A 24,171-nucleotide genomic window follows, 5' to 3' on the forward strand; every position below is an offset into this window, starting at 1 on the left:
AGGGGATATTAAATATAGCATTCTGTTAAAATAAATGCATCACAAAGGTTTTCCTATAAATGACTACTTTAAGGGAAAAAATCTATAATTAATGGGATCAAAATTTCACATTGCTTCCCATCTCTAAACTGATATATAAATTTAATGATTATATAAGTTGAACCATATCAGCAAATGTGCTCCTTTTACTAACACACATCAATATAATCCCAATTAAAATACTCTGTGAGATTGCCTACAATATTTCAGATCGAAATAGCTTCTACTGAAATAGACTTTCCTGCCACTCTGATTTAGTATCTCACTTTCCCTTATCAGCAGATGGTAAGCCAAGTACTATTTAAATCCATATGTCTTCCATAGGCATAGTTCAAATACTGAATAAAACAGATGAACAAATGTTTTAGAGCTAATCAGATTAGCCTTTGAGTGAAAAAAAAAAGAAACTGGAGTTTCATTTCCTGCAAATGACTTACTACATCACCTTAAGACCACTGACAGAGTTAAGTCTCTGCAAACCATCCAAACAAAGCAACTGCAGAGGACAAGATGATAGCAAAAGACTTTTCTGACTTTATGTCTTCACCATTCCTTCCCTCTCTGCACAGATTCCAATCCTGAAAGTTCATGAATCTGGTACCAGGCAGACACTGCAGTGTAGGAACAATTCATAATCCTCAACTCTAAGAAGGAGTCATTGACCAGTTTCCTTTGGCCCACAGCTAGACCTTTCTCTCTCCTCTCCCTCATTTCCTAAAGGGTCAAGAAAACAACCAAGAACTCCAACAACACTCTCTGCCTCTACCAATTTCAATTCTACAGACAGAACCCAGAACTTCTATTCATCTCTTCAAGGCCAGGAGATTAAGATGATGAGGTTGGGTTTGTAATTCAAACAATACATGCGTTGCTGGGTCCACAAAAGCTTTCAAAACCCAGGAATACTATAGACGAATATCTTTCTCTTCTTCATATCACACTTTCCAGGTTGTAAACCTTTGATTCCCTGACTTAGTTATAAAATTACTGGGATAAATGATTCTCCTGCACACTTCCTCTTACCCTGAGCCCAGAACCCTATGTTCTAAAAGATTCCCTTCCTTAGAAGGGAGCAGTAGAGACGTATGGTGAAACTTTCTTCCAACATTTTAGACTGAACAATGTTGATCATCCTGCTCTACTGACCATTAGCTGTGCATAAGAATAATTACGTCAACCAAAACCAAATCTAGAATTGTTTTCAAAAGAAAATGAATATTAGACTTGTGATTTAAAAAATAAAGACAAACCTTTTAGGTTTTACTCAAACTCTTTAAAAGCCTAGAACACAGTGCCAGACTGCTTCTCTAGATTCCTGTATCAAAAAATTTTGTGAGCCCTGAGAAATTTCTGCTTTCAGATAACTAAAAAAAAAAAAAAAAGAAGAAAGAAAATCAAATTCAAAAATGGCTCAGTAAACCTCAAGTATTTTTTAAATTTCTATATGAACCCCAAATTGCTATAATTGTTTTTTTCCAAAGTAAGCAATTCACTAAATAATATTCAACTTTAATGGTTATTGAAAAAAATTGCACATAAGAAATAGCTCACCTAATCCCTTGATCCTGAAGAGTATTTGAAGATTAATCAGTTTGTAAGAAACTATGTAATTTGTATAAACTATGGTAGAAAAATTATATAAGCAACATTGCAGTCCTATGCAGAAATTAGGATATGGCTTTCCAAAATTTTTAAAAAAGTGCATATGTCTTCATAGAATTCTAGTCAATTAAGAATATATCGATTCTACACCTCCTAAGAGATGAGCATGACAGAGCCGATGAGAAATAGAGATATAAAAATGGCACAGTTCTTCTCTCTCAGGAGACTGCAATGTACTAAGAGAGAAAAATTTACCAATGGCTAAATTATTAGAACTGGCATTTGCTGTTTCTCTCCTATCTTTATTCCCTTCTGTCCTAAACTTGTCCAAATGTCCCTTGCTTCAGAGGAAAAACCTCAAACAGAGGTGCATACACACACACACACACACACACACACACACACACACACACACACAAAATACTTCAGTGGATCTCACTTTCAGCCCCAGGGAATATCACAAAAATCCAATTTTTATCATTGCAGTGAAATTCAGACACTAAACTCATAAGGTTTAGAAACTACAGGGGTGCCAACTCAATCCCATGCAAACCTGCCATGTCTGGGAACTCTTCGGGTTTGCTAAAAATAGAATGACTGAGACTTCTGAGTGATCTTGAATATTGTGCAGTTGATCATCCTAGAAAGGCAGAACCAGTCTGGGCTGGTGAAGAAGATTGATAATTAATGACTCCAAATGGGAATCTCAACTGTGTGAACACTTCTACCAATCTCAGAGACTTCTATCACCCAGAGTTTGATTAGCTGTTATGGAGCAAGTTAGGTTCTTATAAGCTCATGATTAGAGTTCATGGTCCTGCAAGTTTGGAAAAAAAAAAACACTTAAAAAAAAGCAGTCTAGATATAAAAACTTGAAAGGCATTTTAAATAATGGAAAATTGGTATACTACAGACAGCTTCTTTACTTTTAAATGATTATGCTGTGTCTTTGGAGAATTTTTGAACTTAACTGTCAAAATTCTGTGATCATCATACAATGGATGATGGTTGATTTTTAAAAAAAAATGCATTTAACTTATATGTATGAAAATACAGTGAAAGAAAAAACGTGATTTTCCTTAATATTAAATCAGTAAATAGACTAGTAAAAAAAATATATATATATATATATATAAGCCTATCTCTCAGATCCAAATTGTTTACAGGAACTGAAAGCCTTGAAGCTTGAAAGATTTTAATCAAGACTTCCATTAACCCCCTACCAATATCTCAGAGACTGTAGGAATTTTAAACAAAAGGGAAAGCAATGCTTTTAAAATGACTTAATGTAATACAGTATGAAGATATGTAACAGTTTTAGCCATTAAACAACAGGTGACATATTGCAAGCAAGAATCTCTCTTTCTTCTCAATGACAAAATAAGACATTAAAAATAGGACATGAAAATGAGCCCATGGATTAAATTCAGGACAAATAATCCCTGAATAAATCAGAACAACAATACATAAAACTAAAATATAATAGTTCTTATATATAAAATGAATCATTCAAATTTGTATAGTATATATGGCTTATGTTTTTAAACAGTATTCAAGAATATTTTTCACTTAAATTTGAAAGTAATGGCCCTGAGTAGAGTTATTTTAACTTATATTTGAATAAAAGAATAATTTACATACACATACCATATACATATTTATATAAACCATACGTATATACTTTTAAAAACTTTCTGAAGCTTATTTACATTAATTTGTGAAATTATTAAATTCTTACTTCAGACTTTGATTAAAATACCCAACTCTGCTCTCAAATTTACTCTTTCCTTTTGATTTAGCATGTAAATAATAAGACCCTTGAGGCATGTGTTTCTGTGAATTTCTAAATCCTATCAATTAGAAGATTTTGCCATACACAGCGGATCTTAAAATTTGATCTCATAAATATCAAAATAGTAACTTTCACTTTAGAAGGGGGCTCAGCCACTATACTTTTGTTTTTTTGCTGAAGTAACAAAGCTCACCTTCTACTTGTATTCTCTTTAGACTTTAGGACTTTGATTCTTCAAGTTTTCCAAACACCAAAGTTTCCTTTTATTTGTTTGTTTGTTGTTTGTGTCCCAGTAACCCCCTGCTCCATCCATCTCCATCTATTCAAACTCCAACCCTTTTCAAGAACCTACTGATAAGTAATTGATTACTGATAAGTAATCTATTCCAGGAAGCCTTCCTTGAAGGGCAAATTAAGCAGAGGTCACATCTTCCTCTAAAAGTTTTTAAATACATAAAATAAAATACCACATTTTATCTGTTTCACTCCTTGGCACTTGATACTCCTTTTCTTATATTATAATCATTTTTTTCTGAACACTATCTCCCCTACTGGTCTGCAAATGACTTGAAGAATCAGTGTCCACAGCATGTCCATATTGATACTACTCCTAGAATATTTTGTACAAACTAGCTTTCAATATAAACTCTATTAAATGAATGTCAATTAATTTATGTCATTTCAAATCCTGTATTTCCTATAATTGATACCATTTCCTGCTATCCATTAGATACCTTCATCTGAATGTTCTGCGAACTTTGTAGGTTTAAGACTAGCCTCGTTATTTTACACTTAAAAAACAGTTGACTCCAGAGTTTTGCTAATGACAATACCATTCATCCAAAAGCAATATAGTAAGAAACGTGGACTTTAAAGCCAACTATGGGGTGCCTGGGTGGCTCAGTGGGTTAAGCCTCTGCCTTCAGCTCAGGTCATGATCTCAGGTTCTGGTACCGAGCCCAGCATAGGGCTCTCTGCTCCGCAGGGAGCCTTCTTCCGCTACCCCCTCTCTCTCTCTTGCTGCTCTGCCTACTTGTGATCTCTCTCTCTCTGTAAAACAAATAAAATCTTAAAAAAAAAAAAAAAAGCCAGACTAATGGGCAAGATCTAGCCTGATGATGACTTTGGGCAAAGAACTTTAACATCTATGAGATTCTACCTTCTTCTATCAAATGAAATTAAAGGTAGCATCTATGTTATTGGTTATTGTGAAAATTCAGTGAGTTACTACAGATAAAGAACAGGGCCTGGCCCACAGTAATTACTGATTGTTAGCTATTATTATACTCCTCTTCCAAACTCAAAGCCTCATTCATTGTAACCTCCCTCCTCTTGGTCACCACATGTAAACTCTTGGAGATTCTACATCTAACATATCTGTGGAAATCATTTCTCATTACCACCATCCTAGTGTGAACTCTTTCTAAGTCACAGGGTAAAAGATTAGCCGACTAATAAACCTCCCTCACCCTAATTCTGGAAAAGTATCCTGTGTAAAATGCCATATTGACTTCATTAAAGTTTTGATCAAATTATCCTTGGCTCCAAAACTCATGATTGTTCTCTATTTCTTCATAAAATCATGTTTTTTAAATAGCATTTAAGGAAATTTTCCTAACCTCTATGCCAAGTCTTGGCTCACCAAACTATACTGCACATACCTTTTGGTTAAGTTTTTCTATTATCTACATCCTTAAAGTTTTCTAAGATAACCTCATATTGTTCTAGCTACATAGCTTGCCCTCCATGCCATTAAATACACCTGATGAAAGCCCAGGCTTTTCTCAAAAACCAGCTCAGAAAACTCTTCAGGACAACTATCTTTAGTCACTTAACTGAATGTGATCTGTTTCTCTTTAAACACCCAAAGACCTCTGCTCTTCTCTCTCCTATTCCCTTTTATGGAAGTCTTATCTACACTATACTTGTCCATATACCTGTCTTATTACTTACAACTGTATATTATGTGAAGGTAGGAATCCTGATTTACTCAGAGTCATACCCTTTATAGCATTTTTAATGGTTTCTGAAACCTACTAAGTGCTGAATTATCATTTATTGGATGACAAGAAAAGTTCGAGACCAGTATGTCGAGGAATGATTCTATTAAGTTGTATTTTATTTTGGATTTCTATTTCTTTCAAGTCTTTTGAAGTCTAGGTTAGTTTGGTCTAGTGCACGTTGGTTCTTTGAAAATAAATCTTGAACCCTGATGAGTATTAGCACAGTTAAATATAGACACAACCAAATATGCACTTGAGTCACCCAAACAAAACAAACAAAGAGGTATTTTGTTGAAGCATCACGAACTAGAAACACAACCAGTCTCTCGTATTATGGAAGGACTTTGCGAGCAGCAGTAAGATACTTAGAAAAATGAATGAAAAGAGATGGAGGCTAGAATGGTCTACACTTCGCTTTAACACCTGGTTTCTATTCTTACTTTACAATTAACCACGTAAATGACTTTAAGTAAACTAAAATAAATACAAATATTTCAAAATGGAGTTTGTGCACCAAACACTTCACTGAGTAACTATTAGCATCTACTTCATGTGATCACTAAAACATACTAATTTGAAGAAGGTCTGGAGACCGCTAAATCCCTTGATATAGTGTATCTGTATCTATCTATTTCTCTTTCTTTCTTTCTTTTACCTTATAAGACTCACTTCAGTATATACTGTTTAAATAATCTTTGAATACCGGTGACTAAGGAGTCTGTCTTTCAACATGTAAACGTGAAAAAACGTGACTGCCTGATTAGTTATTTGTTGGTGTTTCAGAAATGCACTTAATTCAAACAATCATATTAACATTTTCCCCTATAACAATCTTCAAAGAAAACATTAGGGTTTCTACTTCTTAGCTACCGCTGTGAAGTAATTTTAATTACTTAAAGTCAAGAAATGATACTATTTTTCTGTTTCTCAAGAGTATATATACACAGCCTAGTAAAGTAACTTATACTTGTCAATAAACTCTGCCATTGTGCCGTCCCGTAGAGGCACCTGATTATACAGAAATCAATTCTAACAATTTAAAATTGCAAGTAAGATATAATTATTTAGCTCCATGGATATTCAATACAACACTATTTATAACAGCAAAAACTGGAAATAACTTAAATGTCCAAACACAAGAAATCAATAATCATCTTTTCTAGTACAACTAGTACAATATATAAGGAAAAACTATGAAGTCAATAAATATGATGTAGCAGTATATATATATATTAATATGGAAAAAACGTTTCTAATTTATTATAAAGTAAAACTGAAGGTTATTTAACAGCAAGCCTATGAACCTATGTTTGTATATATGTTTATGAGTGTAGGTGTGTGTATGTGTGCTTGTGTGTCTCCAGAAAAGAATACACTAAAGTGTTGAGCAGTTATTCTCTTATTTTTTCTTATTTATATTATCTAAAATGCCTATAAGCGACATATATATTTTAATGGGAAAGGAAAAAGTCAAGAAACACTAATTTAACATCCTTTTCTCTTTTTGTAGACTCTTCCCAATTTCTTTCTCCATTTCACCCATCACCTCATCCTAAGGGACACCTCCTGTCCCAAAATCCACAGGAACTGAGTGGAAATATGGTCATTTTCATCATGACCACTAACACTTCAAGTAAGTCATACATGAATAATGGGATACTAACTGCGAAGGAACATAAAAAAATCTAAGATAGGTTTATAGTTTCAAGATTTCAGTGGGACGAAACTGAATTATTCACATCCATTAAATAGAGTTTGAATGATTCACAGCCAATTTTATTTTTATAATTGTAATGAAACAGCTGGGATTAGAGTCTATTCACGGACTCATAAGAAATTTGCACCCCACCTACTAAAATTAGTTTCGGCATCCAAAACTCTGATTTGAACATCTGACTGAACAAAACAGGCATCACCGCTCAATGCCAAGAAACTAAGGAAAGAGACTTTAAACATGTCCTATTCTCTCCAGAATTATTTCATTTCTTATTGTACATAACTTCCCTTTATCATCGTATACAACAACCCCTTAATAACATGAGTTTTGAAACAATTTATTTTGAAAGACTGAGCTTTCTTGTATGAGATGAGCTCAAAAAGCTCAAAGAATACAATTGTTGAAGACTGCAGATTGTACTATGACAGTGCTCTTTTCCCCATAACTTAGATTCTCAGCCATGAGAAGGAAATCTGACTTAAGAATGCACATACCAAATATGTGATATCTCTTTGGACACCAGCAGTACTAAGTCCAAAATATAAGATTTTTGTCTTTAAGTTGCTTCAGGTATACAGGGCACCTGGGTGGCTCAGTGGGTTAAGTTGCTTCAGGTATCAAATCACAGACCTGGAAGTTTAAGGTTTTAACAGAAAATTGACTTGGCCCTAGAACTTAAAATTTTAAAGAGATGAGTAATTGTATATTTCAATCTCTATAATTTTCCAAAGGAAATAGTGCACAAAGATTGAATGACTCAGTCACGGTCACACGGCTAGTTAGTCACAAAGTGAGTCTAGAACACAAAACCTCCTTGCCTCCAAAATCCAGTCCTCTTTCCACTACAGCACAAGGGAAGAGTAAAAAGAAAACATGAAATCTAATTTTACCAGAAAATAAAATCCAGTCAAGCCTGAATCACAGCTAGAGACCGCCTATGAATGGTGGGGCCACACCCACCTCCAAACCCAACCCTGAACATCCTACTCAAAGAATAATTAGGATCTATTTTTGAGTCTTCAGAAATATTGACATTACATATGAATTTGAGGCAAGCTCTAAATTTCTATCTGATTTTGAAAATAATCATATATATATATATGTATATATATATACATATATATATATATATCTCCTATCTAGACAATCCACATTTTAGAGACCTCCAACTTTCTTTGAATAAGTCATATAATTCAGCCAAAACAGATGGGTTTTCTTGAATTATGAAGAAAGTTTCAGGTTGTAAAGAATGCAGTAAAACAAACACATGTATCTCCTAAAATATGGCCAGCACTGCTTCCACACTTCCAGAGCAAAACAGACATGCTTCTAAGAAGTTATACGTAAATGAAGGCATTTTTACTTTTTAATGTACCAGGAAAGAAATTTTAAAGTCCTATACTCAGTCTTTAAAAAAAAAAATTATTTTTAAGTGAACAGCTATCTTAAATGTAAAAGTTCCATTTCCAAATCCCATACGTGAGTCTGACTTAACTTGTATATATAAATGACATCATACATGTTTTTCTCAGTGTTATTAATTGGTAAGAATAGCCTGAAACTCTATTTGTGGCATATAACAAGCACAGGCTCAATGCTAGTTGAGAAAGTATTCTTGTGCTCCTGTCCTTTTAATACTTTATTAAGAAATAATAAAGAAAGAATGTTCTAACTGACACTCTGAAAATCTTATAAAAGAAAAATACTTTCTAACAGAATCAATATAAATATTTCAGCAAAACACAGAAATGAAAATCATTAAATTCCATATTTTAAAGAAAAAAACCAACATCTTCTCTGTTATATTCCCTTGAAGCCCACACCATTACCACTGAATCTATTACACACATAAGGAAAGTACAAACTTTAAAACTGGGTTGAGAAATTATGAAGCATAAAAGAACACTGTCCGTGGGACCAAATGAAAACAAGGAAAAAGAAAGCAACTCTTCCCTGCAAAGGGCAAGCCCATCTGAGTTGACTGCCCCTGACTCAACTCTGCTTAAGAAAATGGGTCCTGCTTGAAAGTAAGTCTCTCTACAAAATAAACTTTGTTGCATATGTAATATATAAGCATATCACACCACAGCCCTAGCTATTGGTCATTTGTTATCTACCACAAACATGGTAAGAAAAGGCTCTTAAAGATTATTTGCCTTTTCCTTAATTATCTGCATTCATCATTAAGTAAGTCAATTTGCAGTTTAACAGTTAATCCTTAATTAAATATTTCTAAGATATTATTTGTGAATGAATTTATTTTGTATTTAAAATGACCCATTTAGAAGGTGGTGGACACTGAACATTATTTGTTATCAGACATGTATTTTCTCACTCAGGTAACTGCAATAATAAGAAACTGTCCTAAGGAAATAATAAAACAATAAAACAACATATACCAGGATGTTCATCAAAGTTTCTTTATAACTAAAAATGGAAATTGCCTAAACGTTTATCAGTAGGTGATCTACTGAGCACTTTATGTAACTATTTCATGGCACAACATGGAGGCACTAAACCAAATATTTTAACTTCTATTTGTTGATGGGAAAAGATGTCCACCACTTATTGATAAACGGAAAAAGGAGTGAGGCAATGATCCTCTACTTGAATAAAATATATATCTGCATGTGTATAAAAAATAAATTTTATATATATATATATATGAATAGAAAAGTATTTGTGGGTTGGACTTAACGACCGATTTTCCTTTTCTTCAGTGTTCTGTATGGTCAAACACATAACACTTCTTTTTCGAAAAGCATCTATCATTTGTATCATTTTCAAAAAGTGATTTTTCCATTTTGGACACAAAACACATAAAGACTATATGTTTAGATGGAATAAATTATTCTGAAATTGCAGAGTTCCCCAAGCATTTATTAACCGATCACACAGAGTCAAAGGAGGCCATGCAATGGGTAGGAGCATGGGCCACAGTCCAACTGTCAGTATCAAAACTGCACCCCTGCCATTAAAAGTGGAATGGCCTCAGGCAAATTAATTAATCTCTCTGCCTCAGTTTCCTTACCTAAATAAAAAGGATAATAACAGCTTCAACCTCAAAGGGTTTGGAGAGGATGAAAGTTGTTAATTCAATAATAAACAAATGGAAAGGCTATAAACTTTTAATCCTAGAAAATGAAATACTAAATTACTTGGCAATCAATTAGAAGTATCCATCTACATCAACCAAATTCTTTATTTTTTGCATGCTTTCATGTACAATTGTTCTAACCCAGTTTCCCCAGGTTTGTTCTTCCGCATCAAGAATTCAAATTGGGCAGCTAGGAGGTATTCTCATGATGTCCACTGCATTACTGACTAAACACCTAAAGTTGATTCCCTGAGAACAGATTATTTTATAAGACATTTCTCTACCAAGACTTTTTTTGTTCATGACTCAGTATAAGTCTTGAATACCAAAATGTAAACAAAATATAACAAATACAACACAACAGGCAAATGGAATTCAATAACCCACGCTGTCATGAATCTCATCATTTTTTTCAAACAAATATTGTGCTTATTAAATGACTATTTTAAAACTTTTGCCTGATCCAAATTCTCATAAAAGTCTGACTTATAATCATGACTCATCTTTTTTTAAATGTTAGTAAAAACTACAAAGTATATTTTGTCTTTTAAAAATATATCTACATATCCTTAGCTTTTCCTGGTTAATCATGATGTTACAAGTAGGTAAACCTCCAGCCTATAAGATGGTTTGTCGCTTTCATAATTACTATGCCAAAAGTAAATCATCTTAACAGAGAAACTATCTTTTTAAAGAGAAATGTTAACATGTAAAATTATGTGTGGGAGCTATTTGATCATTCTGACATAAATAATGATACCAACCACTCAATTTATCACATCACAAATGTCCTGTACTTACAAAAACAAAAGATTCCTTTGCCTTACTCCTAATTACGAATAACATAAAAAAAATAATGCCTTAAGATAAAGTATTTTGGATTTTTGTCCCCAAATAAAGTCATATTCCTGGTTCTATTTTATGTACGAATTGTACTTAATTACAAACTTCTATAAATGAGAATGCTGCTTCACCAAAATTAAAGAAACAGATTCTTCAAACTTCCCGGATATTATTTGCATCTCCTTGAACTCATAACGCAACTAGATGCTGCAGTATCTTGCGTGCCAAGCTTCTTGGAGTTAACCAGTACACCATTCTAGTAATCAGTGTCTTTGTGTGTAAATACTTAATGAAAGTTCCCAAAGACAGTCAAAGGGAAAAGAGGGTAAAGAATACGACAATGGAAACAATATTTACTCTTTTGTTGACATTAAATAACAAAATATACAAAAATCCAAAATAAAAAAATTTCCTGGCATTTTAGGGAATCAACAGTTCTGTTAAATCCGTCCATCAGATCGGACTTTGCCAGAAAAATACCAGATTCACATCAAGACTGTGCAGCCCATGGCTGACACACTTTTGAATCATTCTCCATCTGTTGCTCCTGAAACTTGGGCCACTTTCTATATATTCTTCATTTCCAACATCTAAGAAAGAACATTCAACAATGGGTTCCTTTTGGGGACCTGTTATCTCCTGACTCATGCAGTCTGTGAGAAAAGGAAGCCAAGCAAAAGATAGTTATACAGGAAATAATTAACAGATAGTGTGCTGAAGGATACCATTTCACAGCAACCACAAACTTACAGCCCAATTCACTAAAAGATACATCTGCTTCCCCTGCTTTACAAACCTGCGCCAGCAGAACTATGCCAGACTTCACAAAAAGTCTAGGTTACAAAACGGGAAAAAAAAATGCTTACAAAAATACTTGAGTCAATGGAGCTGATTTTTAAAAAAGAAATAAGAATAAAAGAAAATCTCATTGGTCAAGCCAATAAAACCAAACATACATATATCAAATGGGCTTTTTTTAGCTATGATCGACTGTCAAAAATGGTATATGAATATAAAAGATGAATAACTGGTGAAGAAAAAAAAATTCAAGCTACCTAGTTTTTATTTAATAAAAACAAAATGGTCATGTTCACTGCCACACTCAACTAAATCAACTAATGGATTATATTTTTTAAATAAATCTATGTTACATTTGAATTTAAACCATATCCTTTCCTAACTGGTGGACAACAGAAATTCATCTTATGCAAGGCAGAAGCACAGAGATATACAAGGATTGTTAATTCTGGATTTAGTAAATGGTTTTAAATACTTTATTCAAATATCAACAAATCAAGTATCCGGAGTCACCTAAAGAAAGAATTTATCAATGTGCCCTAAAAACTATAAGTTTCATAACCGGTGATTATGGAGGGGTATCTTTGCCATTTTTCCTGGTATAGTCAGTTCTCTTTGGGATTAAGTACATCCATATGTAAATGTCCAAACTGAGTCAGAAAGAGTTGTTATGTAACATCACTACTACCTGCAGATAATTGAAAAACTGTTTTATTTTCATTAAACATGAAGAAAAAAACCACTATCTGGCTTTTCCCTTGAAATCATCTTTAGTTAGAAAAAGTTCCTGCGATCTTCTGTCACTAGTTGTAAAGGCATTCAACATTGTCGCTTGTTTGAACGTCTGTTTGGCTGCCAATGGACTGTCCCCAAAAGAACATTTTTGCATCTCAATAGACGGTCCGGTATCAACAATCTTTAAACTATAAATTTAACACCACTGAAGCAAGCGGAAAATAACATCTACTTTGTGCTGTCTTGGTATCACATTTACAAAATGAACAAATAATCATACTACTTTGCACTTATCTAGAACCCTGCATCTGACGATCTCAAATGGCCTGACAAACAGTAATTAACTAAGCTGCACAGCACTTCTGTGAGGACGGCAGGCATTTTAATCCCAAGAGTGGGATGAATGGGGATCCTGGGAGGCCCTGCCTTTGACAGTCAGTGGCTCAACATGGAACTCAACTCCTAGAACTTGGAACTCATCTCCCATAGCCCACGGCTGAAGGTCTCCAACAAAACCAACTGGTGTGAAATGTACGCATTGAAATGGGTAGACTTCCCTAAATAAATTTATATTGGAATCTAAAATCATTTTTCTCCAAATGCATGAAGTGGACTGATAACTAGGGCGTCTGAAAATAGGGGAGAATTAGAGCAGTTGAGTTATCCTACTCTTGACACGCAGATGTTTACCTGGATATGGATTTGCCATAAAGTCCCCTTACACATTTCCCATCTAAACCCAATTATACTTCTGCATTTCATTAAATGAAAAACTGCATTTGATATTGGCAAAATCTTTGTGAAACTTAATGACAGATGCTTTGTTCCTATTAATGTAGTTATCAGTTAAAAGACACAGCTTTCTACGTTGTAAAATCCAATCTAAAACGTCAATCTGAAGAGTGAGATCTGGAATTTTTTATGCAGGAAATCATAAAACTAATATAGTTGCATTCTATGAGTCTGTCTACAAAATGAATAGATAAATACTTTTGTGTAAATATACATCATAGAAGAAACTGGCCAGAAAAAGGCACAGCATTGTACTGCCTTCTGACTACCTTACACTGTTTAGTTTAACATGAGAAAGGAGCATCAAGTTGAATATTTAAAAATTTGCTTTTAGCACAGAAAATGTTAAATATGTTAACCTCTTCACAGAGCCAAATCTTAAGTTAAATGAAAACACTGCATTTTCAAAACATTTTCAGGAACTTCTTCATGTTTATAAAATCCTTCTAGAAGTTTCTGAAGAGTAACAAGGTTTTCATATAAACTTGGGACTATTTCTAGCAGAGTCTAAAGTCTTTAATGTTTCTTCCTACTCATAAAAGAAAGAAAAAAAAAAACCAATGGTTTTACAGAAATATGAGGTAGTTAATCCACAACAAAAAACTAATTTTCATAAGGCAATTTACAAGATAAAGCTTATGTTAATGTGCCCCCTGCTATCCTCAAAGCAGAGTGGTCCACACAGATCACATACACAATTTAAAATGTTTTGTAACCATATCAATTCCACACTGGTAACAAAGGAAAAATACAAGACAGTCACTACATGAAAATATACATAAAAGATCTGCTATTGAACACAAAACTGAAAGCCAAACACTTAACTAACCTATGTAAAACAAAACAAAAAGAAAAGGAAAAAAAACTAATGAGAAAATATTTTCAAATTTTAGTTCTTCTCTGTGATTCTTCTATTTCCTTCCTCACTTTGAGTGCAGCAAAATTTCATAACTGAAACCAGTTAAAAACACGTATCAGAAAGACCAGTATCCAGAAAGCAACCATCATTTTGTACTTTGTGAATGGCCCTAAATACATTCAGCCTGCTCTTTAAAAATGTTTCCACTATTAACCAGCATAGGGTTGAACTATTTTAAATTAACATTTTTTCCTGCACAGATTTCTCATACTTAATTCTCATTATCAATGTGTACAACACTCAGCTGATAGTCAAATTTTTACTTTTAACATTAGAAACTACATGTATAAATATTTATAAGTATAGTTTATTAACTCTACACTATTTGCACTATTTAATAAAATGACTTTTAAAACCAATTTTCTGTTTTTCAAAGTACATACTATTTCTAAATAAACATGCCAAATAGCAGGATAAGTTCAAGTTCCAATCTATTTTTACTCAAATTATTAATGTTATGTTCTGTAGATATGCATTTACACCTGTATTTCCATTCACAACATGTAAATTGCATTTGCGTATTTTTACTGGGTATTTATAAACTTTTATAGGACACTTTCACTAATGACTAGACCCCTACAACTATAAATTAAAGCACAGTGTTTTTACCTTCAGTAAATATGCTGGTGATACTCTGCTGGGTTCTTCCTTATTGATGGCAGAGGATTGAACTGAGAAGTGTGAATCTGCTATGATAACTCAGCAACAGCAATTTCTACCACCAAGGTAGAATGCTTGTCAAATTCACATTCAGAATGGGCTCTGCTTTTTAATTCTCTTAAATGTCTTAAAAAGCTGATCAGCTATGTGTATATCAAAGTTTTAATTCACTTAATACATTAAATACTCCACAAATTAAATCAGCTACACTTTCTATTCCAAATATCCAATAAAATCGGTGATTCCCAAAAGCACTATTCAAATACAATGAAAATATAAATTTTACAGAGTCACAGTTTACAAAAGTCAAGGAAGAATGATCCAAGACTTTACATACATACATACATACATATATATACACACACATACATAAATTTTATCATCTCTTAAAATTTAGGAGATGATCACTTTTAAAGATCACAGATCCTATGGTTAGGAATTTGATTATTTGTAGAATATAGTGAAGCACTCTCTGGCTGAAGATTTCATATTTCAGCAGCTAATGTGAGGAACTGAAGAAACAGTTGCAATGATGCAACAGAAACTTGAAGTCAGGGAATTAAGGAAGTGGAGGAATTGAGAAAAACAACTTTTTTAGAAAAGCATCATCATCCCCAGTCTGCTCAAAAAATGTAACACTCTCAGGCTCAGGTTTTAGACTCAACCACATAAAAAATGACTTATCGTTCCAAACTCTTAGTGTATATTAGCGTGGCAGAAAAGGTAATATTCTAGAAATAGTCTAAAAGAGCCAAAAAAATGAAGATGTCATGGATGACATGGATGAAAACAATTTTAAAATGGAAAAAAAAAATGAAAAATGGGTGGGGAACTCTAGTGATACAGACATTAAGGCACCCAATTACAACACACTCTCAAGATGCAATATGAAATTTAAAATATAAGACATTATCACTCCTGTCTTATAACCAGAAACTAAAAGAGCCAGTTGAGCCCAGAAGAATCCTGACATGCTAAGAAAATAATGAACATTTACAATTGCAGCCCCAAATATATTTATCGGAAAGAAACTCCCTGAATTCAACACCTTTCTTGAAGGGCACAAGAACTATTTCTCTTCTTTTTAAAGTTATGTATAATCAACTTGCACCTTCTCTGCAGGAAGAGAAAAATTAATTTTTCTCTGTTACTCGGTGTACAAGGGGCATAGCCTCTTCTGCATTCAAGCCCTTCTCATAGCTTCAGGGCATGACTGCAGCCAGGAAAGGGAAGAGATTTTATAATTAACTGTGCACCTCTAAGAGGCATATCTCAACTCCACTAGAGAAACCTGAGAAGCACAGACAGGCTTCAGAGAATCCGAAGGAAATGAGAGGAGGGAAGCCATGCAGACATTGGAGGGAGAAATTCTTCTCTCCAGAATCCATCCAGAGAGACCTCAGTGGTCTCTGACCTGTAGGTCAAACCACTGGGCTGGCTGCCCTTGCATTCCTAACGGGATCTTTGGTAAAGGTTGGCTGCTTTCTGATCCTACCTTCTAGGCACCAACAAAGCATCGAGATCATGCAGAAAGCTCAAAACTTTCTCGGAGTCAAGGTGAAATGTCGAAGTGGTGGTGCCTTAGGCAAAAAGCGAGCATCAGTTAACTGAGAGTTGGTGAATTTTCAAAATCTGACTATTTTCTTGACACTGCTACATAGAGAGAGAGCAAGGATCTCATCGTTGTCAGAGGTTTTATTTTTCCACATGGAACTAACTATGTCTTTCTCCCTACGAAAGCCTGATCATATAAAACGCACGGGTCTTTCTCTGCTTCGGATGCTCTTCAGGCCACTCACACTTGGGTCTACCTGATCTCTTCCCCTCTTTTTGGTAACTAATCACCAACAAGCCTTGTCATTTGTACATAATTATACCATCAGTTTGTAAAAAACTACATTTCCGTAGTAACCTCTCACCATAGGCTTTGCATTCCTAATGATTTAAATCTCTGCTAATTTTCTTGTTAACCAGATGCAGTGTGACACCACCTTCAAATTTAAAAGTCATTTACCTATTTTAATGGAACAGATGTGCAATCTTCTGGGATTCTGAACCTCCCTTCTCCAAATGCGGCCTCGGTGTTTTGCATAATCACCGCTAAGAGCGGTGCCAAACAAGTGACTGTCCACCACCATAGCACAGACGTGTAGAGTGTATACACACACACACACACACACACACACACACGCTACTCTCCACCACTTCGGACTTATAAGACCTCAGACTGAGACCATTTAGTTTCAGGTGTAAGACTAAATGATACTAAATGTAGAGAATATGTGTCCTCCCATTTCCCCTTCAACATAGGTGAATTATTTAAAAATTAAACCTTCCTACCCGTAACAGGGACTGGGATTCGTCCTTGGACTTGTTTTCTCCCGACGCAGGATACTGCTGGGTGAGGGTCCCGGACTTCTCTCCACCAGCTGGCACCCCCTGCAGGAATCCCTTGGTCTCCACAGCCAAGCCATAAATAGGTCGTGCCAGATGGGCAGCTTCAACATTGGGGCTATCCCGTAGAGTCTTGGTCTGCTCTTGGGGGCCGGACACAGGCGTCAGAAGCCCCAGGCTTGCCTGAGTGTAGGATGGGCTGCCTCGCAGGATATCTGCCCCTCTCCAAGTCATGTTTCGAAGGTCATCACTTGAACTCTCGGTCCAAACTTTATCCTTCAGTCCATCCTTATCTTCCACCTTCTCCCTCTTCACCACACTCTCAGAAACTGGCTCTCCCATTTTAGAGTCTGGATTGAGCAGACTATAGACCTTGAGGTCGATTTTGGGCTCCTCCTTGATGGTGGACACAGCATGACCGTCCTCTTCGCCATTGGCTGTAGTGATGTCCTGTTCGTGGCAGTGAACAGTGTTGAAGTGCTCCAGTAGTGACTGAGTATCAGCAGCCGTAAAGCTGCACTGACGGCATTTGTAGCAGCTGTGGGCTCTCCTGGAGAAGGAAACAGTCATTAGAAATCTAGCCTTTGGAAGGGCTTAAAAAAAGAAAACAAAACAAAACCAAAAAACAGTCTTTAAGGACCTGACTTTTACCACACGTAATATAATAGGTAGGACAAAAACACCATTCCCAAGACCCAGAAGTTGGAATGGAATTAACTGGCATTTTTGGTTCCATATAAAGAACGTGACAATCCCTTTCAATGGATTAACCATAACGGGTAGACACACATATACACCCTCATGTGTCCACACGCCAGCAATTTGCATTGAAACTTGGTTGGTATGAAAAGACTTGCTCTGTTCACTAATTCTATATTACTTAAGAGACACATATATTTTCACACTAATTTCATCAGTGGACTTTTCACTTCCTGTTTTTTTTTTTAAACTAAATCGCTATTGTTTCATTATAAATGTAAATGCATCTCCAGTGTTACTTCTATAACATTTACACATATTAAATTCCACTTGATTACAGTGTTCTTTTCTATCTTACAACTTAAATCAGTTTAGGTAACGAAATACAGCTGACGGATCTACATAATCTAGTAAATAAGATGTACTGGAAGCTCAAGATTTTTAAGACAAATTCTTCCAGGAGGCTTTAGGGACATTCAACAAATTGAGGTGTCTGCTGGGTGTGCAGCATGATTGGGGTTGTGTGGATATAGTCATTCATAAAGAACATGTGAGTGTGTGTGTATTCTTTTCAAAAGGCATAAAACAGAAAGAACTTATTGTTGGATTTCATAGCATTCTCTGCTATTAAAGATGGAACACGGTCATATTAAGACAAATATTTGATTAACAAAGAACAGAGGCACTGTATCCTAAAAGACACACTGGGAAGGTACACAAGTGACTTGGAATAAGGCATACTTATAAAAACTTTGTATGGCTCTCTAAGTAAACTAAATGTGGAACACTTGCTACTCCACTGATGCAATGCGTTGCCAACTTAAAATAACAAGACAGGTTTTGAGAACTATTACTTAAAGCTACCCCCACATATGTGCACATACATATAAGTGTAGATGACCATCACCAATTCCTTTGCCAGACCCTGGGTTCACACTGGTGGATGCAGAAGACACCCAGTCTTTGTCTACCTGGTGTTTAGAGTCTAGTCAGGAAGGGTGACCCTCCCATTAGATTATAAATAAATATAAAGAGTGGTATGTGCCAAGAACTTTTATGGATGGGACGGTAATGGGGCTGATGGGGTGCGTGGGGCAGCCAGGAAGGCCTTTCTGAGGGAGAGAAAAACCAATGGATGAAAAGGAGCTATTCTTGTTGGAGGAGGAGGAAGGGGGAGAAGGCACATTCTAGCAAGTCTGAAATACTGGACAGAGGTCACTGCTGCTTTAGAGGAATAAGTAAGAGGAAACATGTCAATCGACAAGCTAGAAGGGTGATCTAGAGCTTTGTAGACCATGATAAGAGGCAGATAGGTATCTTTAGAGGTTAAAGGAAGCAATTGCAAAATTACAGGCACAGAAGGAGCATCGTTAAATATATGTTTTAGTCACCTGGGACCTTAACAGTTTCTGTACTCAGTAACTTCATTCCTATATGAGACCTGATGGCTGAAAATCCAAAAGAATGTTCGTATTTTAAGGAAGCAAAAGTCAAGGGTATTATGATATGTAACAAAATCTCAGTATTTGTCGAGAGTACTTAATGCAGTACAAAATTATCTTATCATTAACAGCTTACATTTGGTTGAATAAATATGGATATTTAACTTTCACTTTTTACAGAAGATTGTTTTCTATCTTGTCTCCTATTTTTCTTCACTGTTTAAGTATTAAAGATTAAGCAAAAGGAAATACAACAAAGGTAAATAATTTAATGATGAGTCGACCATAAAAATATAATATTAAAATTAATTTCCTCAAGTGAAAGGAGCCTAACCCTTAAGAAGAAGTCTATGTCCAAGAGTAAGAATCTTGCCCCAAGTTCAAGGCCAGAAATCCCCAAACAGGATTCAGATCACAAAGTTCAAAAGACAAGACTCAAAACCTAGGACCTAGAACCTATAGGAACTTCAAATAAATATCCATCCCAGCAAAACTATGTTTGAATATCTCCAATGAGAGATAAACTCCTAACCTCACAAAAAATTGCTATGTCTACGTTTAATTATCACAGAGAAAAATGGATTTATCAGGATGGATAAAGATCAAAACATACCCAGGAAATACCATCCTGAAGATATGCCACATAATCTATTGAGGCATGCAAATTAAACAAACAAGCTTCAGGAAGCACATTTTCCAGCTCTGATCAACCTTCACCCCTAGACAGTTCTAATGAGTTCACTGCCCACTATGGCACTAAATTTATGGTTTCCTTGACACGGTGGGGTCTCTGTTTGGAACCTCTGAGGGGAATCCCTTCTAATAAAGTAAGACTATCAATTGCCACTGCTCCTTCTACCCAAACTGGTCTTTTATACAAAACCAAAAGTACAAAGAGTATAAAAAATTCTAAAGTCTAAAACTTCTACAGAATTGCAGTGAACGTATCAAGAAATAAAGACAATTCTACAGCAAGAGGAAGGAGAGAGTACCAATGCCCAACAGAAGAAATACAATTTCCTAGGGTATGTTGCAACAAAATATTTTAAAACAGCAGAATCTCAATTCTAATGGGAGCATTGAATAGTGTAGACTCTGGGAACGCCTGAGTTTCAAGTCTTGGCTCTGTATTCTACTGTATGTGTGACTTCAAATAATTTACTAAACTTGCCCCAATGTCTTCATCGGCAAAATGAAAACAACAGTGCCTCTTGATAGGTTCTTATGAATGTTAAGTAAATAACACCTATAGTAGGTAAGTAAATAAGTAAGGGTCCACCAGTATAAATCCTAGAAGTAAATAAAGCCCCTCTCTCCTGTGTGAATCTGCATTCTATGCTCTTTGTGCAAAGGAGTTTAAACTTACAAACTAGCAGCACTTTGGTATCATCCTTTTCCATTCCCCTATGTATCTTAACCGTGACGAACACTGTTCTTAACACTGTTCTTAAAACCAAGTTGATTTCCTGGAAGACCCTTTGGTTTAAGACCAAATGACAGGTAGAATATATTCTACGACTTTTCTGCTTCACCTAGTGGCATTCAATAGCCTGAAGGAATGAGAAATTTAGTAGTTTGCTTAATTGTCTAGCTTTACTCTTGTCATTAATAGACCCAGAATCTTAAGATTCTGAATCACAAAAAAATAGAAAAAGGCATTACCTGTATTTTATTAAAGTCCTGGGAAGTGGAGATGCCTTGAGTGTATTCATTAAGGTAGTTTAGAATCATGATATATCTAGTAATACATCTCAGTAATTCAGATTACGAGCCTTCAGTATCGACTTATTCCGCAATCTAGAAATGTCTCTGAGTCATCCTATCCCTCCACCAAATAAAGACAACACATGCAACCCTTACCAGTAACTTGACTGGTATGTCCTCTTAAAAATACAAAGGCCTTGGGTCCCTGCCCAGGCACTGAATTCCTCACAAAGTATCACACTCAGGCAAGGTATCAGGGGCTTCTAGGCATTCTCTGATTCCAAGTTCCTGTCCCAATGGACAGATAGGTCTCAAAAAGAGCTGTTCTGATCTGCCCCACAGAGGAGCTCCTGATCTGACTGTTCCAGGCAAAACCGTCCTTGAGACAGGTGCTAAAGAGCCATCAGAGATCACTAGGGATAAACATAAAGCAAAAAAACCCCAAAAAACAGCAACAAACACCACTCTCCCTCCAAAACTGCAGCGCTAAGTTCTCGGTGAGAACCAGGTTTTACAGTGAAAAGAAAAACACATCTTAACAGGAAGGATATTAAAATAAAGTTGTAATAATAAGCTCAACTCACACACCTTTTCTTTTGAAGAGTTCAAAGCATTCACACATAACTGATCTCACCTTTCACTGAAGTAGAAAGCCCATTTTACAGATAAGTAAAATGGAGAAATGGTGACTTGTCCCTTGAATCTACATCGAGTCAGGAACACAGGGCTTCTACATTCCAGATCAACGTTCTGTTTTTTGATTCTTGACAGTCAAAATTTTTAACTTTATACAGAAAAGTGTGAAATGACTGACAATATGGAAAATGAAAACACGAGAGGAAGGGAAACTAATCATCTGGCAGCAGAAGACACTGACTACAGTAAGGGTCTGCAAAACACGCTGAGTTTCGTAGCTATACAGAGTCCAAGGTGCTTCCTGTTGCCCGACTGCATCAGGATCTCTGGAGAAGAACCTGAGAATCTGAATTTTTAACAAGATTCCCCAGGTGACACCCATGCGGGGGCCAGAATCTATGAACTCCACTATTAGATACATTGTGGTTCTAAGCAATGTAAGGAACACACTCACAAGGCATCCCCCACCCCCTCCTGACTTTAATGCAACACAGGTAATGCCCTTACCAGCTTTGTTATTCAGAATCGCAAGTTTCTGGGTGTAACAACTGTTAATGAAAAGAGAGTAAAGCTTGACAATTAAGCAGTAAACTGCTAAACTGCTCAATCTTTCAGGCCATTGAACACAAGTAGGTGAAGCAGAAAAGGCAATTTGCTACATAGGACTCTGGAGACCGGAAGAGATTCTTTTCTCCCTGTAGTATCAGTCTTAAATAAATGGTAGAAAATATGTTAAAAAGACATTACTCCACTTTCAAAAGCTGAGAGCCACATAAACTCCTTAATAACGTACACTAAAAAAATCTAGAGCAGTGTTTCTCCAATTCTAACATGCATAGGGAATCACCAGGAAATCTTGCTGAAATCCAGATTCCTATTCTGAAAGTCTGGATGGTACCCAATATTTGGTATTTCTTATAAGATCCCAGATGATTCTGAAGCTGTTGGTCCCCAGACCACACCGTAAATAGCAAGAATCATGAAGCCATGGTCAGAAAGAACTTCAAGATGGGTATTAATTAGTATGGAACAAACTCATAGCACTTGACAGAACATTTTTAAATGAATTTTTTATGATGAGCAACATCATCTTCCCTCGTAAAGCACACACAAAATTACATACCTCTGAGAGTCAACACTAACAGCTTTGGAAGCTAAAACTACAACTATAACATTGTCAAGCATAATCCCCAAACAAGAATTCATCTTTTTTTTTTTTTTTTTAAATTTCCTTGTTTGGGAATCACCTTTCACTATTTTTACGGCTAGGCCATTTATATACCTTGTTCCTCAACAATCACACAAAGTACGCATTCCCATCTCTGCTCCATGGGATAAGAATCTGAAGCCTAGACAAGTCAATTCACATAGAATGCAGAGGACATGACACAGTCTTCAGCACTTGTCCACGGGTCCTCTTTCGTGGGTGCTGTTGGGAGCTGACACGTTACTAGCTGATTCAGGAGTTCCTGAAAGGTATGCATATATTCTCTTAGGTGTGTCATTCTCTCAATAATTCCTGAATATGTGATTTTAATCCCTAGTATAAGAAACATTACAGAAGAATACAAGTTTAGTCACTGTGAAAATACATTAGTTTGGACTCGCCTCTGACCTATAAAATGATTTTCATTTTATCAGCATTAATTGGAAAACCTCCAAGTTGTTCAAGGGAATCTTCCTTGCGTTTCCCAAGATCTACATGCTCAACCATACAAACTTCCCAAATGATGCCACCCAAGACTAGGCCTAGAACGCTCTGAGCTACTCCAAATCTGTTTTCTTCTGAGGACTTCTTCCACATTGCCTTTTATTAAAATCTTGTGTATGTCCTAGTTTCCGGTAATTGCCTTAAGATCAAGATCAATGTTCACATATCCCTGAACCCACCCCCACCCAAAACAACCGACAGTAAATACATACTTAATAACCAAAGGGATAAACCACCACAGCGCTGTGGCTGTTCAGGGTGCTGGATTTAATGTGTAGAATCAGAAAGCAGCAAAGAAATATTTAGGAGAAATATATACAGATATTTCATAGACAGTATATTTTGAGTGGCTTTTCTGAAAAAACTCTTTCTTATTTAAAAACTCCTAGAACTTCCGGCTACATTTAACCAAACTTCTTCTTAATATAAATACATACGTGCTCTGCATTAATTTAAATTCTATATGCTCCTGCCAAACGCAGAGCAAACACTCTCCTCGTGCTACCTAGGGAAAAAAGATGTCATTTCGTATGTCTCCCTAGCACAGGATTGCCAGATTAAAACACAGAATGACGATTTGAGGGTCAG

General features: G+C 35.6%; 1 protein-coding gene across 9 annotated transcripts in view; it reads right to left on the reverse strand.

Moving 5' to 3' along the window:
• Window positions 1–24,171, reverse strand: part of TRPS1 (transcriptional repressor GATA binding 1) — a 254,297-nt gene that overhangs the window by 156,231 nt on the left and 73,895 nt on the right. For all 9 annotated transcript variants that reach the window (XM_032316309.1, XM_032316314.1, XM_032316313.1 and 6 more), the window contains one exon: window positions 17,338–17,941. In XM_032316309.1, the coding sequence (XP_032172200.1) occupies window positions 17,338–17,941 (604 nt within the window). The remainder of the gene's footprint in view (window positions 1–17,337; window positions 17,942–24,171) is intronic.

The sequence above is a fragment of the Mustela erminea genome, chromosome 16 (genome assembly GCF_009829155.1).
Source record: "Mustela erminea isolate mMusErm1 chromosome 16, mMusErm1.Pri, whole genome shotgun sequence".
Classification (NCBI taxonomy): domain Eukaryota; kingdom Metazoa; phylum Chordata; class Mammalia; order Carnivora; family Mustelidae; genus Mustela; species Mustela erminea.